Source organism: Hakea prostrata, chromosome 9 (assembly GCF_041222555.1).
Source record: "Hakea prostrata isolate BN-2017 chromosome 9, UWA_Hpros_2, whole genome shotgun sequence".
In the NCBI taxonomy this organism is placed as follows: Eukaryota; Viridiplantae; Streptophyta; class Magnoliopsida; order Proteales; family Proteaceae; genus Hakea; species Hakea prostrata.
Genome location: NC_142608.1, coordinates 8,341,484 through 8,354,171, shown reverse-complemented (window position 1 = coordinate 8,354,171; position 12,688 = coordinate 8,341,484). Strand labels below are relative to the sequence as shown.

Genomic DNA, 12,688 nt, shown 5'->3' with positions numbered 1-12,688 from the left:
GGATACTAATGCGATGTGGAATGAAATGGCAGTGTGTATCAAGAAGGTGGCTAAAGATGTCCAAGTGAATCAAAAGGAAAGCTCCGTTCTTATAAAAAGACTTGGTGGTGGAATAGTGAAATTCAAGCTATGATTAGAAATAAAAACACTAGTTTTAAGACATGACAAATAACTAAGGATGTTAAGGATCTTCAAAGGTATATGTTGGATATAAATTTAAGCTAAGAAAATTGTGGGAAAAGCAAATGAAAAGAAATATAAATAGTTACACAATAAGTTGGGCATGAAGGAAGGGAGAAAATCTATTTATAAGAGCTAAGATGAGGGATAGGAAGAGTAAAAATCTTGATCATGTTAGATGTATTAAAAATGGAGATAGTAAAATACTAGTATTTGATGAGAACATTAAGAAAAGATGGGAGATTTATTTCTTTAGTCTACTGAATGAGCATACTTCAAGCACCTATGATTCAGACGATTATACCATTCATCAAGGCATCAATTTTTGAACTTATATACGGAGAATTTCAATGTTTGAAATAAAAAAAAGTACTAAGAAGGATAAAACTCGGCAAGACACAAGGTCCTGATGAAATCCCAATAGAAGTATGGAAAAGCTTAGGAATCCATGGATTAATTTGGTTCTACTTTACAAAAATAAAAATAAAATTTAAAGTTGAAATAGTTATAGAGGCATTAAATTGATGAGCTATACTATGAAATTATGGGAGAGAGTAATTGAAACTCGTTTGAGGCACTTAACTACAATTACGAAGAACCAGTTTGGATTAATGCAAGGATGATCTATAACAGGGGTTATTTACCTAATTATGAAACTTATGAAAAAATATAAATAATATATGAAAGACCTTCATATATTATTTATTGACCTAGAAAAAACTTATGATAGAGTTCTTAAAGCATTAATTTGGTAAGTACTAGAGAAAAGAAGTGTTGCAATTAAATATGTAGACATAGCTAATGATATGTATGATAGTTTGGTGACAAGTATAAGAATAGTGAGATGACAAAATAATGAATTCTCAATTACAATTGGATTACATCAATGATCAACTTTAAGTCTATATCTATTTGCACTTATAATTGATGAATTAACCAAAGACATTCAATATGAAGTCCCCTGGGATATGCTTTTTGCTGCTGATATTGTATTTGATTGATGAGACTCAAGTGTGGATTAATACCAAATTAGAAATATGGAGAGCAGCTTTGGAATTAAAAGGATTCAAACTAAGTAGAACGAAGACAGAATATCTAATTTATAACTTTAATCATGATCGAGCAGGCGATGAGGTGATAATACTTGACAACAAGGGGATTTTTTAGAGTAATTGATTTAGGTACCTAGGTTCAATCATAAATAAAAGAGGTGATACAGATGATGATGTTTCCCAAAAAATTAAAATAGGGTGAATAAAATGGAGAGGTACGTTCGAGGTCTTGTGTGATTGGCATATTCTATTTAAAGCTTGAAGGAAAATTATATAGAATCATTGTTTGACCAACTATGACAAACAGTACAGAATGTTGGACTGTTAAAAAAAATCACATAGATAAACTCAGTGTAGCATAAATGATGATGTTAAGATGGATGAATAACAAACCAATGAAGGATAAGATAATGAATAATCATAATAGAATTGGTTTGATAATTACTCCCATAAGTGATAAGCTTCAAGATAATCGTTTGAGGTTGTACAACCACATTCAACAGTGACCTATAAATACCCATGCACGAAAAAGTGATATAATCCAGATTGAAGGGATTAGAAGAACTAGGGGTAATATCTAAGATAACCTTAAAAAAATGACGAAATATGATAGGCATAGCTTAAGTGCAACCACATGAAGGAGGTAGAGTCCTCCATGGATGCTTAAACTGTACTTTGGTAAAACAATATCTTATCATATGTATATATATTATATTATAAAATAAAATAAAATAAAAATAAAAATAAAAAACCAGAACCCACAAGGTCCATTATAACCTGTGCCCCAGAAATACCCCCACAACATCTAAACCCATATGCTCCCTACATAATAAAGCCACCTTATTCAATTTGCTATGATCAACCCAGGAAAATCTTTTCACCATACCACAATGCGCAGAGACCTTCACAGTATGAAAAGCTTAAACACAATATTCAATGGAGTAGTAGTTAGCAGCTGCCCATGTCCAGCTCAACTAACCTTCCACCCAACTATCTTGAGATAACATATTCCAGACACAGTCAGCATCTCGTAGGTTAAACTACCTCAGCCTTACCACATTTGCAAAAAACATATATATAATCAAAGACAATCCACTCTGGTTCATCCACAACATCCCAAGCTCCAGACATTTTCTTTCAGTTAAAAAAGGACAAGCACCAAAGGAAGAGAGCATATCATGATGCATCAGAACAAGCTCAAACTGAAAGTAATTGAAATACAAAGACAATGTTTCCATCAATACAACTAAGCCTTATCCCAACTAAATGTGATCCTTGATACATTGAAGCAAAATTTACATCCAGAACTAAATGATAAACAATTCTGACCACTAATTTACTAACCACAGAAAACAAACTTATTTCCTCTGGAAGCAAAAATCCCATTATCTACAAGAAGTGATACAGCACACACTTTTTTTTTTTTTTTTTTTTGTTGGGTTGGGAGGGGGTTGGTTGTGGAGACGGATACCCCATGGTTGCAGATTCAAGCATAGTAAACTCCATTAGATCACATCACATTTTATTCCTAGCTGAACCAGTAGACAATCCCCGCGCGTTATAAACCCTCGTACAAAAGGGGTTGTACTGACATTTCCTTCTCCACAGTACATAATGATTTATGCCAAGTAAAGAAGAGCTTACAACAAAAGCAGCATACACTTTACACTGAATCAGAACCTTCAACTTGTTGCCGTGCCAGGTATCTTTCCCTTCGTTCTTTCTACACAAGACAACAAAGGAAAACATAAGCACAATAAAATAAAAGAATGACAATACAAGGGAAGAAAATCTGAACACAACTAGATTTACCCATTCATCAATAACAAGCCCTTCCCCAACAATTTTTGGCCCTGCGTCCTCTGGAGGTTTCTTTCGTGCTTCCAGCGCAGCCTCAGCCTCAGCCAACTGCCTCTTTAGTTTCTCCATCGCCTTAAAACAAATCATACTATTATTTATATGCAATAAAATGCAGGAGAGCACACACACATGCACACGCACACACCCACATGAATTCTTAGATCTACTGAGATTTCTTACAGGGCTAGGCCGGTCGACATCTAAAAATTCAACCCTCAGAATCTGCTCAACTGCTACTTGGTCTTTCTGCTCGTCAAACTGCATAAAAAATTCACATGAGAATTTTGCATCAGGCACCAGAACTTCCCCCAAGGCGCCAACCCATGGAAGAAAAAAAGAAAAGAAAAAAGTCGTCACATCTAGAATGGTAAGAGTGATTACTAATCAGGTAAACGTATAAAATAATTATAAGTAAACAAATAAATAAATAATAAAACCTTGCTAATAATTTGATATTGTTAGTCAGAAAAAGATCAGAATAAGGAGCAAGTACTTAAATTTTGCTACCAAAGCTCAAGCTAAATATGATAATTGATAATAACATCAATAACTTATATTATGAACATATTATCAATAGCTTATATTATGCACCCAACAGTTTCAATAAAAATATAACCCCAAACTGCCAATAAAAAATATTAAAAAGAAGTAAATAACCAACCCCGGTACTATTTCCAAGGGAAAGCCAGGTCAGAATGAACATTAGACTTATAAACCTGAAGACAAAAATTTCTTTCCAATCTATTGTTCATGTGAACAACATCGGTCATCTTGGTGAGGAGATTGCCTAGTTCCAAAATATACTATCTTCTTATTAATAGTAGGGTAGTTTGTAAGAAGCAGACTACTGTAAGATATACCAAAGCAAGTTCAATATTACCAAAAAAAAATAAAAAATTGACAAAATTAAGTTAGATACTACAGGATACATCATACACAAAGTGAAAGTTTTAGGAGAGTTCTCCTCCACCATGCGGGAAGGTTCAGAACATCTTAGTGTTCCCAAGTGTTCCCAATTCCCTCTGGGGTTTTAGTATGTTCACCCAATATACCCTTCTGATACCTCCCATGTAGATCTTAAGCCCCAGGGTCAAGTGGAAAATAATCAATAAGGTCAGAAACAAAATATAATTATCCAGGAGGTACAAGACACCCAATAGAGGGCACCACAGTCAACTACCATTTAATAGCAAACTCAGACCAAATCACCCATCCCACCTGCAGTATCATGATCCCCTGAAATATATTACAGAATTAAAAGATAAACTAAACTAAACTTTTTGTATGAGGGACGCTTCACTCGATTATACAAAATGTATAAAAAAATATGAAATGATAATGCTTATACTATTTAGGTGTGAACTACCAAATTGAGATGGCAAACCAGGACATACACCAACAACTACTCAACATAAAAAAAACCACTCACCAGCTCTGGCACGTAATCAATTCCTCCTTTTACTTTTAGGCTAACAATCTTAAATTTAACCTTGGACTTCTGATCTACTGGTTTCTCGTTGTTCTCGGGTTGCTCCACAAACTTGAAAACTAAAAATTTAAACCAAATTCAGAAACAGAATACAAACAGAGAAAAGAATGCCAAGTACAAATCAAATCGGCAAAGAGGTTATCATTTACCAGTTGCAATGAGACTTTCTCCAGGAACAAGGATACCTCCAGGAGGTCGCATGAAACAGCTTTTTGGCGCAGTTGTTTGAAACTAAAGCACCCAAAGAAATAGCCCATCAGATAAGTAAAAACAAGCTAAAACATATTTAGCTTGAGCACAAAGCTTAATATGTTTCCCCTCTCCCCAGATTTAAGTTGCCTGGTTCAGGAATCAGATAGAATGTCCGGAACCAAACAGATCGTTTACACCCATACCTTGAAAGCAACGTGAGACTTGCTAGTGTTTTTTATCCTAATCGCGCTTCTGACTTGTTTGCCAGGTTCATCTTCAACAGTGACAAGGGAAAGAATGAAATTAACAATCAGGCAATAGATAATCAAATGAGAAAAAACATCTATCTTGAAATTGATTTTTTATTTTCTTTCTTTCTTTGGTTGTTTAAATAGATTGGGATTTTCAGCAAATGTGAACAGAAAAGGCTCCAAGAACGGGAAAAAACGGAAAACCCAGAAAACAACAAGGCAGCAGAATGGCTTGCTTGAAAAATTCGACTGAGATAAAACACAAAGTAATCAAACAAGCATAGTCCCAAGGTCATCAGTAACTAAGTCAAAGTTAGGATGAAAAAGAAAATCAAAGCATCTTCAAAAGTCGAAGAAATAAAACAACAGTAACGAAACCCAAATCCCTAAACGAGCTAAGAAGACAAACTCGCCCTCGAGAAATGAAAACTAACGAAAACAAAAACTCAGTTTTGTAAATAGATCAAATCACCGATAATCAAAGAACTCACCACACCCAGAGCCCAAAACGAAAGCGAAAAGGAAATTAATTGAAAATTAAACTCAAAGTCAACGAAGGCTGAACGTACAAGGGAAGAAGAGCTTGCTGGGTGGATCGAGACGAAGCCTACGCCGCGTGGGAAGCAAAGATCTAGCAACTGATGAAACGGTGCTTGATGAATTAGATCCATCAAGGTGCTGCTGGTTGTTATTCTGTTGGTGAAGATTCTGCGAAGTAGTCGAAGAAGAAGCATTACCTGCTTGCCAAAACGGCATTCGACAGAGACTCCAAACATTACCTTCTGAATGAGGATTCTCGTCAGCAATCGCCATCCTTCAATCTCTCACTGATCCACTTCACTTGCTAATAAGCCTATATATTATATATATTACTCCATCCACAGGTGACTCACCCCACCTCTGGCAACCAGATTTCGCCAGGAAACGTGAAAGCCTTTAAGGAGAGACCAGAAAATTACAAAGCTCACGCCTTTTGAGCCTCTCCCTGGTGTGCTCTTTATCTCTATGCCTCCACAGCTTTCGCTATGGTTTTGATTGGCGAAACGGCGGTGGCAACTTTACTCTGGTTAGAGAGAGAAGAGCAAGAGAGAGAGAGAGAGAGAGGGGGGAGTCGACAGCTCGGATCTTAAAATAAGAAATTCACTGTAATTGAGACGTGAGTTTCACGTCCGTCGATGTGGTTCCCCTTCTGAGTTCTAAATCCTAATTCCTAACCCCTTTTATTCTTTAACTATTAATTATAATAATTTGTTATCCATAGGGGTAGAAATGGAATTTGATCACATTCTTCTACAACGTAGTACAAAGTAGTAAAGTACTTGTTGGTCCGTAACTACCCTGTACCGAACCAGCCATGGTTTGAGCCCAAAAATAGAAAAAGAAAAAAAAAAATCAACCATAAAAGAAGGGTATTTTTGTGAACTCCTCTTTAGTCTACCTCTCCGTCCTTTCAATGTTACTAGATAAAGACTGTGTTTATCCGTCCTTTCTTCCCCCTCCCACCACTTACCTATTGACACGTGGATTTCTAAGTTATTTTCATGTAATAAATGATGCTAAGGCAATGGTAAAGTTGGGATCTGGATCTTTTCTGTCCTGAATTGCCCTTTGTCCTACCTGTTTTATTATGAGACTAACAATGCGTTGCAACGGCGTCATGGAAAGGAATCATGCCTTTTGAAAACGGACTAGTTCTCTTGCAATTATTTCTAGTGAAAGGATTGTGTTTCGATCTTGTCCTTCAACAATTACAATTAAACCAATCCAAGCATTAACCACCCGATGATCAGAAAGATAGAATAGAGGGCAATGTAGGATAGAAAGGATCCGAAGTAGTAAATTGTATGTTGTCAACGTTGCAACTGTTAAATCTCGGAATTACTCAGTTGACAAGAACAACACTTCATAAGGTCAAGGATTTAAATTCCTTCGAAGGCAAGGGCATAATCCAAACTTATATTTAAAAAGATAACATTCCAACTAATAAAAATATATTAAAAGAAATAACTATGATCAACATTCATTAATAAAAGAACAAGAATTCCAAACCCTAGACCCAAACCTTCAAACAGAGCATTGAATTTTTTTTGGTTTGTTTGTCAACAAACAGAACGGTGATTTGAATTTTAAAAATCATAGAATCAACCTCCAAATCTAGAAGGATAACAATTCCAAGATTTTTATTCCTACGAATCCAAATTGGCTTCACCCCACAAAAAATAAAATAAAATAAAAATTTAAGTTCACCGATTCACCTGCTCCAATGCCCTACTAAAAAAAACCTTCCGGGAAATTTCAATCATGTTCAGAGTCTCAGACAGATGGAGAGTGACAAGGCGATCCAAAAACAATTGGGAACGAAGAGAGAGAAAAATGGGTGGGTTGTTGACTTGAAAACAAGTGGATTTAAATTTGTAATTTTTAATTTTCAAAGTGGATTACCACTTAGCGCAACGTGGGAACCGTGAAGAGAAGGGAAGATTAGTCGGCGGAGGTGGTTGAGAGGTAGGAAAGATTGAATGTTTTTTGTTTTATACTTTCATTAATGGTATTTTCAATCTTCAACTTTATCATTAAAGCCAGTCCTACCTAGTGATGAAGATGAAGTTTGAAATGCTGAATAGCTTGAAAGATAGTGTGAACAAGAACTATGTTAGTGAAGAAAATATTCAGTGAAGGTCTTGTGGTGTTCACCTCTGAAACTGAAAAAGCCTGTGAGACTCTCAGAATCCCCATTTCACGCATATGATGTGTCCCCATCCCATCTTTGAAATTTCTGATCTGAAAAGTTTTGGGAGTAGAGTTGGTTCTAACAGTCAAATTGGAGACCAACCCAACACACAGAATTTCAAATCACACACAATTGAAAGCTGCCTGGTAATTATTTTAGTTCCTTCTCCTTGATGCAGTTAAAATGTTTGTTTCTGGGTCCGTGAAGATTGATGAGAGATTAGACTGGATTGGGATGGCTAGACATTATCAGAACCTGGACATTTTACTGTAGGAATTCCCATTTATGTTTACAGCTAAAACTAGGTGAACTGGTGATATCAATCAGCTATAGTCTTAGATTCCAATTCTCTATGTGAATAATAACAGGCAGTTTGGTTGGAGTCCAACCCAATACACAGAAATTCAATTCTAACACAACTGGAAATAGCTGCTAATTGTGATTATTCCTCCTTTACGCTCTTATATCCTTTGTTTGTGGGTCTCTGAAGATTGATGAGAGATTGGAAGAATTGAGCTTAAAAGTCTCATAACCTGAGTGGTAGGGTCATGTACCATGAAATTGCTTCTCACCATGGATTTTCTTATTTTTGTTTGCAGCTGAAACTAAGCAGAATCCAATTCTCTGTGGGGTTGTAATAGGTAAAATTGGATTCTATCACAACTGGAAGCAGCTGCTAATTGTTTAATTGCTTCACCTTTATATAGTTAGATTGTTAGTTTATGGATCTCTGAGATTGATGAGAGATTTGATTGGAAAGACTGAACAGTCTCAGAATCTGTTGTGATTGAGTCGTATATCATGAAAATACATTTCACATGGACATTCCCATTTCTATTTGTATCTTGAGACTAGGCAAACTGGTAACATGTGAATATCTGATCAACTAAAGTCTTAGAATCCAATTCTCTATCACCACCTTTTCTTCTTTTTTGCTCTCTCCAAGTTGTACCTGAGTGTTGATTAGATCAATCTCAAACTGGTGCATAAGTTTGAGCCTTATCTATATAAATCGATTGATTTCTCCTTTTTCAGATGTCATTTTCTTATGTGGGACAAATACTTCATAGATGCTGCTTCTTCAACACTTCTCGGACAGAATATTTCAATTTTCAAGCCTTAGTAGATAGTGATTAGCGCACTCCTCAATGCTCATCCCTTTTTGTCTAATCTCTTACAGAATGTAATCTTTCCATGACACAAATCAAATAGTATTTACCAAACAAACTGATTAAAGTTCAGCTTAGAAATCTCTTGTTGTACTTGCTATACACCCTTTGCAAAATGAAAAAGATAATCCATGGTTCATCAATTAAAAAAAGTAAATGATTGTAAAGTGACAGTCATCAGATTTTTTTTATGGAGATTGGAAGAAGATGAAGTTAGTTTGTTGAGTAATTAATATTGTGTACCATCAATTTGGTCATTGGAGAATCTGGTGCAATCCCCATTGGTCCATAGTCTCCATACTCCATGCTTGATTGTCTTCCCCAGTGGTACAACCGTACTAGGTTAACAGATGATGGACAATGGAAAAATTCTTCACAGCCACACACTGTGTCCACAACCTTTATTCCTATCAGCTGTATGGGGAAGAACACTGCTGAGGTTAACAGAGACACTTATTTTTCTCTGTGAAAACCCAGAGGGACTTCATTTGTGTTTGTCCTCACTCCTGTTTTTAGCTACCTATGGTATGGTCCAGCCTGATTATCTAAAAATCAGATTCAGATCATGTGAATCAGTTGATTTGACTAAAAATCTCAGAACCTGATCACAATTCCTTGTGAAGAATTAACAACTGGAACTGATTGTTATTTCTGAAGCTTGATCTTAAACTAAACCAAGAAGTACTGTTCACTTTTCCCCAATTCTCACTCTCCCCCTCACAAGCAAGGGAGGCAAGGGTTGGCGTTGGGACTTTGGAGTCACCAACTGATATTTCTGGGAGTCATTTATACTAGAGTCAAATGTGCCGAAGGCTTCCCGGGGGGAAGCATGTTTCCCACATTAGCCTTGCCCCAAAAGTTTTTGCTGGGATCCCTTGACCTCAGGCTACAACTTTGGTTCACCAACCATTGCACTAAGGCCGCCCCTTATTATATTTTAGTGTGCTGATACACGGGTTTATTGCTCGGCCATGGGAATAGCCCAATAGGTCTTCATGTGATTTTCTTTCTTCTGCCATTGTTGCTCTATTGCTCTGTTGCTTGTTAGTTCTTTACAGGCCTATCATTCTAGAGCTAGTGATCCATACATGGTTCTTACTGTTGAGGGAGAATGAGGTCAATTCTTAATCAAATCCAGCCATTTTGCAACAGAATCAGATTGAAATTGGCTAGACACAATTCAGGTACCAATTCCTAAAAGCCCTTTTGAACCATGAGATTTTGCATGATACAGAGACTTATGCCACGGCCTATATTTTAGTCTCTAATCTCACTGGAGAAATTATCAAACTGGTTTCCACGCCATGACTCCTACTGTTCTCGCGGGCAATGGGATTTATGTGGTGCTTTTTTCCCCCTTCATTTCAATTCCAATCAAGAGAGAAGTGAATGGTTGTTAGGCTGTTAAGGAGTTAGCTGTAGAAAGGGTAGGGTCCTTGTTAGAATGTCTGTGTATAGCTTGTTAATTTAGATTGCATAAATAGAATCAGCTAAGAAACACCAACACTACTAAAGATGGTTTTACTTATTGCAAATCAACTTATCACAGGTAAAAGCAATCTTACAACTGGAATTCAGACTCATCCCATTGAAGAACTGCAGACTCCAAATTCTGCTCTCTTTTGAGCTTGTCTTTGAGAAACCAATCACAGATCCTCCCAGCATTAAGTTCCTCAATTGGCAAACCCTCTTGCTCTGATATCACTCTAAGTAAATTTAGTGATGAGATCTACATGAAAATAAAAAAGACTTAGTACTATTACCTTTTTTAAAGGAAAAGATAGAATTAATTGGAATCAACTGATTAATGGGCATTTATTCATTAGATTCTTTCTCTTTTCCTTTCTTTTTTCTTCCCCCAACTCTGAATTAGGGCCAAAGCATATGAGATTGTCTTTAAAGTACTTCTGGGCATGAAATGATGTGTTCTACTCTCACAGTGGACTCTCTCTCTTCTTTTCTAATTTTTGTTCTAATACTCTTTTCCCCACTAATCCTTTCCATCTAAACCCATGAGTTGTTCATAATAATGTTGTCGGGATAAAGTTAAATCTCAATTATGCACTTAGATCCATGCAAGGGAAACAGCATGTGAAGATGACTACTTATGCTAACAATGGCATATGGTTGGAGATCAAATTCCAGTGCATATCTCCTAGACCAATCATAACCCAATGCTTGACATTTCAGTTTTGGGTTCTCTAGAAACCAAAAGCACTCAGACCAACCAAACCAGAAATCAGACCAAACCTAAGGAAAACCAAACCGTTTGATACAAACCCATCAGGGAAAATACAATACATATCAATTGTCTATTACCACTACAGAGTCAACTTTTTTTTTCTTTCTTTGCAAAGCATCTGATGCTTTAGGTGTGTTTCTCTTTGTGGCAGTAAACAGAGTAGATCTGTGGGGTTAAAGAACATTCCGAGTTGCCAATTTCCAATTGGGTTGGGTTCCACTTTTCCACAGCAACCAACAAAGGGAATCCGGACCAACCCTCATTATGGGCTGGGCTCCATTTCATTCTCCTTCCTTCCTCTTTACGTTGTTGTTGATGATAAGTTCAATTTAAGAATCAGATTTGGACAAAACCCGGCCGAGTTACCTAATCTGGCTCAGCTTCTCCGGGTCAGTGATTTTGTAATTCAATTTCTTCCTACTTCCTATTACCAGAAGAAGGGGAAAAGGGTTGAAATGAAATACAAGAGTTGGTTGGACATTACCGTTAGTCGACATAGGAAGCGTTCGTGAGTATCCAGACCGGACATTTCAACTAAACCAGCTTCTTCAAGGCTCAAGAAACTCTGCTTTTCCTTCCTATTCGCTTCTCCTTGGCACCTTATCACAGTTAGCTTCCTTGTAACAACTTTCCTTTCTACAGAATGACAGATTGCATGAATTAAACTATAAGTCAATAAGGATGCATGGAATAAGTAGTTTAAATTAATGGATACCTTGACGAAGTGTCTGAGATTGGCTTTGAAGTTTTGAGACATGGAACAGGAATGGAGATCTCAAATAATTCTTGCTGGGTCTCAGTGAAAGCATGCTTTCTTTTCTTTCTCCAGGAATGATGATAGATGAAGTTTTGCAGGGTTTAGAGCAGAAAGATTCTCGCTTTCTTTTCTTCTGTGTAAGAGGTTTAGAGCAGGAAGATGAGAGGTCGAGAAGAGGAGGTTTATCGCCACCTATTACATTAAGGCCCATATGGTTTCGTATGGTGGATAAATGGTGGCCCCACATATGCATGGGCAAATGGGAACCCATCTGAAAGAATCAACAGTACGTGGGCTCTTATGTTTTGGTACTGCCGTACCAGATCTTTTCGTTTGAAGAGGAGTCACGCCCTTTAAAAAGGGATTATTTTTGTTTCAGCCATTTCTAGATGGACTTATTTCGTTTTAGTCTTTTAGCCTTCCAATCCAGGAGTTGCAGTTACCTAGTGCATGTGTTGCCCATCCGGTGGTAAAAAAACATGATAGAAGTTAACGCCATGGCAAAACATTTCGGTGAATTACGCCTAGTTTGGTGAGTATCAAACCGAAAAATGAAGTTAAACAAAATCACCGGAAAATCGCTAAATATCGCTAGAAAAATGCAGAATTGGCAAAAATCAGCACTAAACCTGCAAAATGTCGTTGATCGTGTTCAGCTTCATGGTTGAAATCCTTCTATCCGCAAAATCCTTGCTTTTATGGAGAAGATTGAAGAAGTGAAGAACTAAAGAAGAAGAAGACGATGAACTCAAAAAAATCAAACTT

The 12,688-nt window shown here is 36.8% G+C and overlaps 2 protein-coding genes across 2 annotated transcripts; both read right to left on the bottom strand.

The window, feature by feature from the left end:
- Window positions 1-2,028: 2,028 nt before the first annotated feature.
- On the bottom strand, window positions 2,029-6,209 carry LOC149004482 (vesicle-associated protein 4-1-like). Its single transcript, XM_089169070.1, has 7 exons — window positions 5,594-6,209; window positions 4,977-5,047; window positions 4,731-4,812; window positions 4,522-4,640; window positions 3,273-3,350; window positions 3,045-3,164; window positions 2,029-2,955 (listed from the first exon to the last, which is right to left on the bottom strand). Exons 1-7 carry the CDS (start codon window positions 5,835-5,837, stop codon window positions 2,896-2,898), a joined length of 774 nt encoding a protein of 257 aa, XP_089025196.1. The 5' UTR covers window positions 5,838-6,209; the 3' UTR covers window positions 2,029-2,895.
- A 1,086-nt stretch (window positions 6,210-7,295) lies between these two features.
- LOC149004481 (receptor-interacting protein) lies at window positions 7,296-12,332 on the bottom strand. The gene is made up of 3 exons (XM_089169522.1): window positions 11,882-12,332; window positions 11,651-11,802; window positions 7,296-10,653 (listed from the first exon to the last, which is right to left on the bottom strand). The coding sequence occupies exons 1-3, from the start codon at window positions 12,192-12,194 to the stop codon at window positions 10,486-10,488; spliced, it is 633 nt and encodes a 210-aa protein (XP_089025648.1). The 5' UTR covers window positions 12,195-12,332; the 3' UTR covers window positions 7,296-10,485.
- Between the last annotated feature and the right edge of the window lie 356 nt (window positions 12,333-12,688).

What these genes read in the sequence shown, in the direction of transcription:
- LOC149004482 (XM_089169070.1), bottom strand. Translation starts at nt 5,837, where the DNA reads ATGGCGATTGCTGACGAGAATCCTCATTCAGAAGGTAATGTTTGGAGT. An exon ending in CAGCAAGCTCTTCTTCCCTT is followed by an intron (nt 5,048 to 5,593) that starts GTACGTTCAGCC and finishes TCACTGTTGAAG; the next exon opens with ATGAACCTGGCAAACAAGTC. An exon ending in AGTCTCACGTTGCTTTCAAG is followed by an intron (nt 4,813 to 4,976) that starts GTATGGGTGTAA and finishes TGGGTGCTTTAG; the next exon opens with TTTCAAACAACTGCGCCAAA.
- LOC149004481 (XM_089169522.1), bottom strand. Translation starts at nt 12,194, where the DNA reads ATGGGTTCCCATTTGCCCATGCATATGTGGGGCCACCATTTATCCACC. An exon ending in ATCTCAGACACTTCGTCAAG is followed by an intron (nt 11,803 to 11,881) that starts GTATCCATTAAT and finishes GTCATTCTGTAG; the next exon opens with AAAGGAAAGTTGTTACAAGG. An exon ending in GCTTCCTATGTCGACTAACG is followed by an intron (nt 10,654 to 11,650) that starts GTAATGTCCAAC and finishes ATTTTCATGTAG; the next exon opens with ATCTCATCACTAAATTTACT.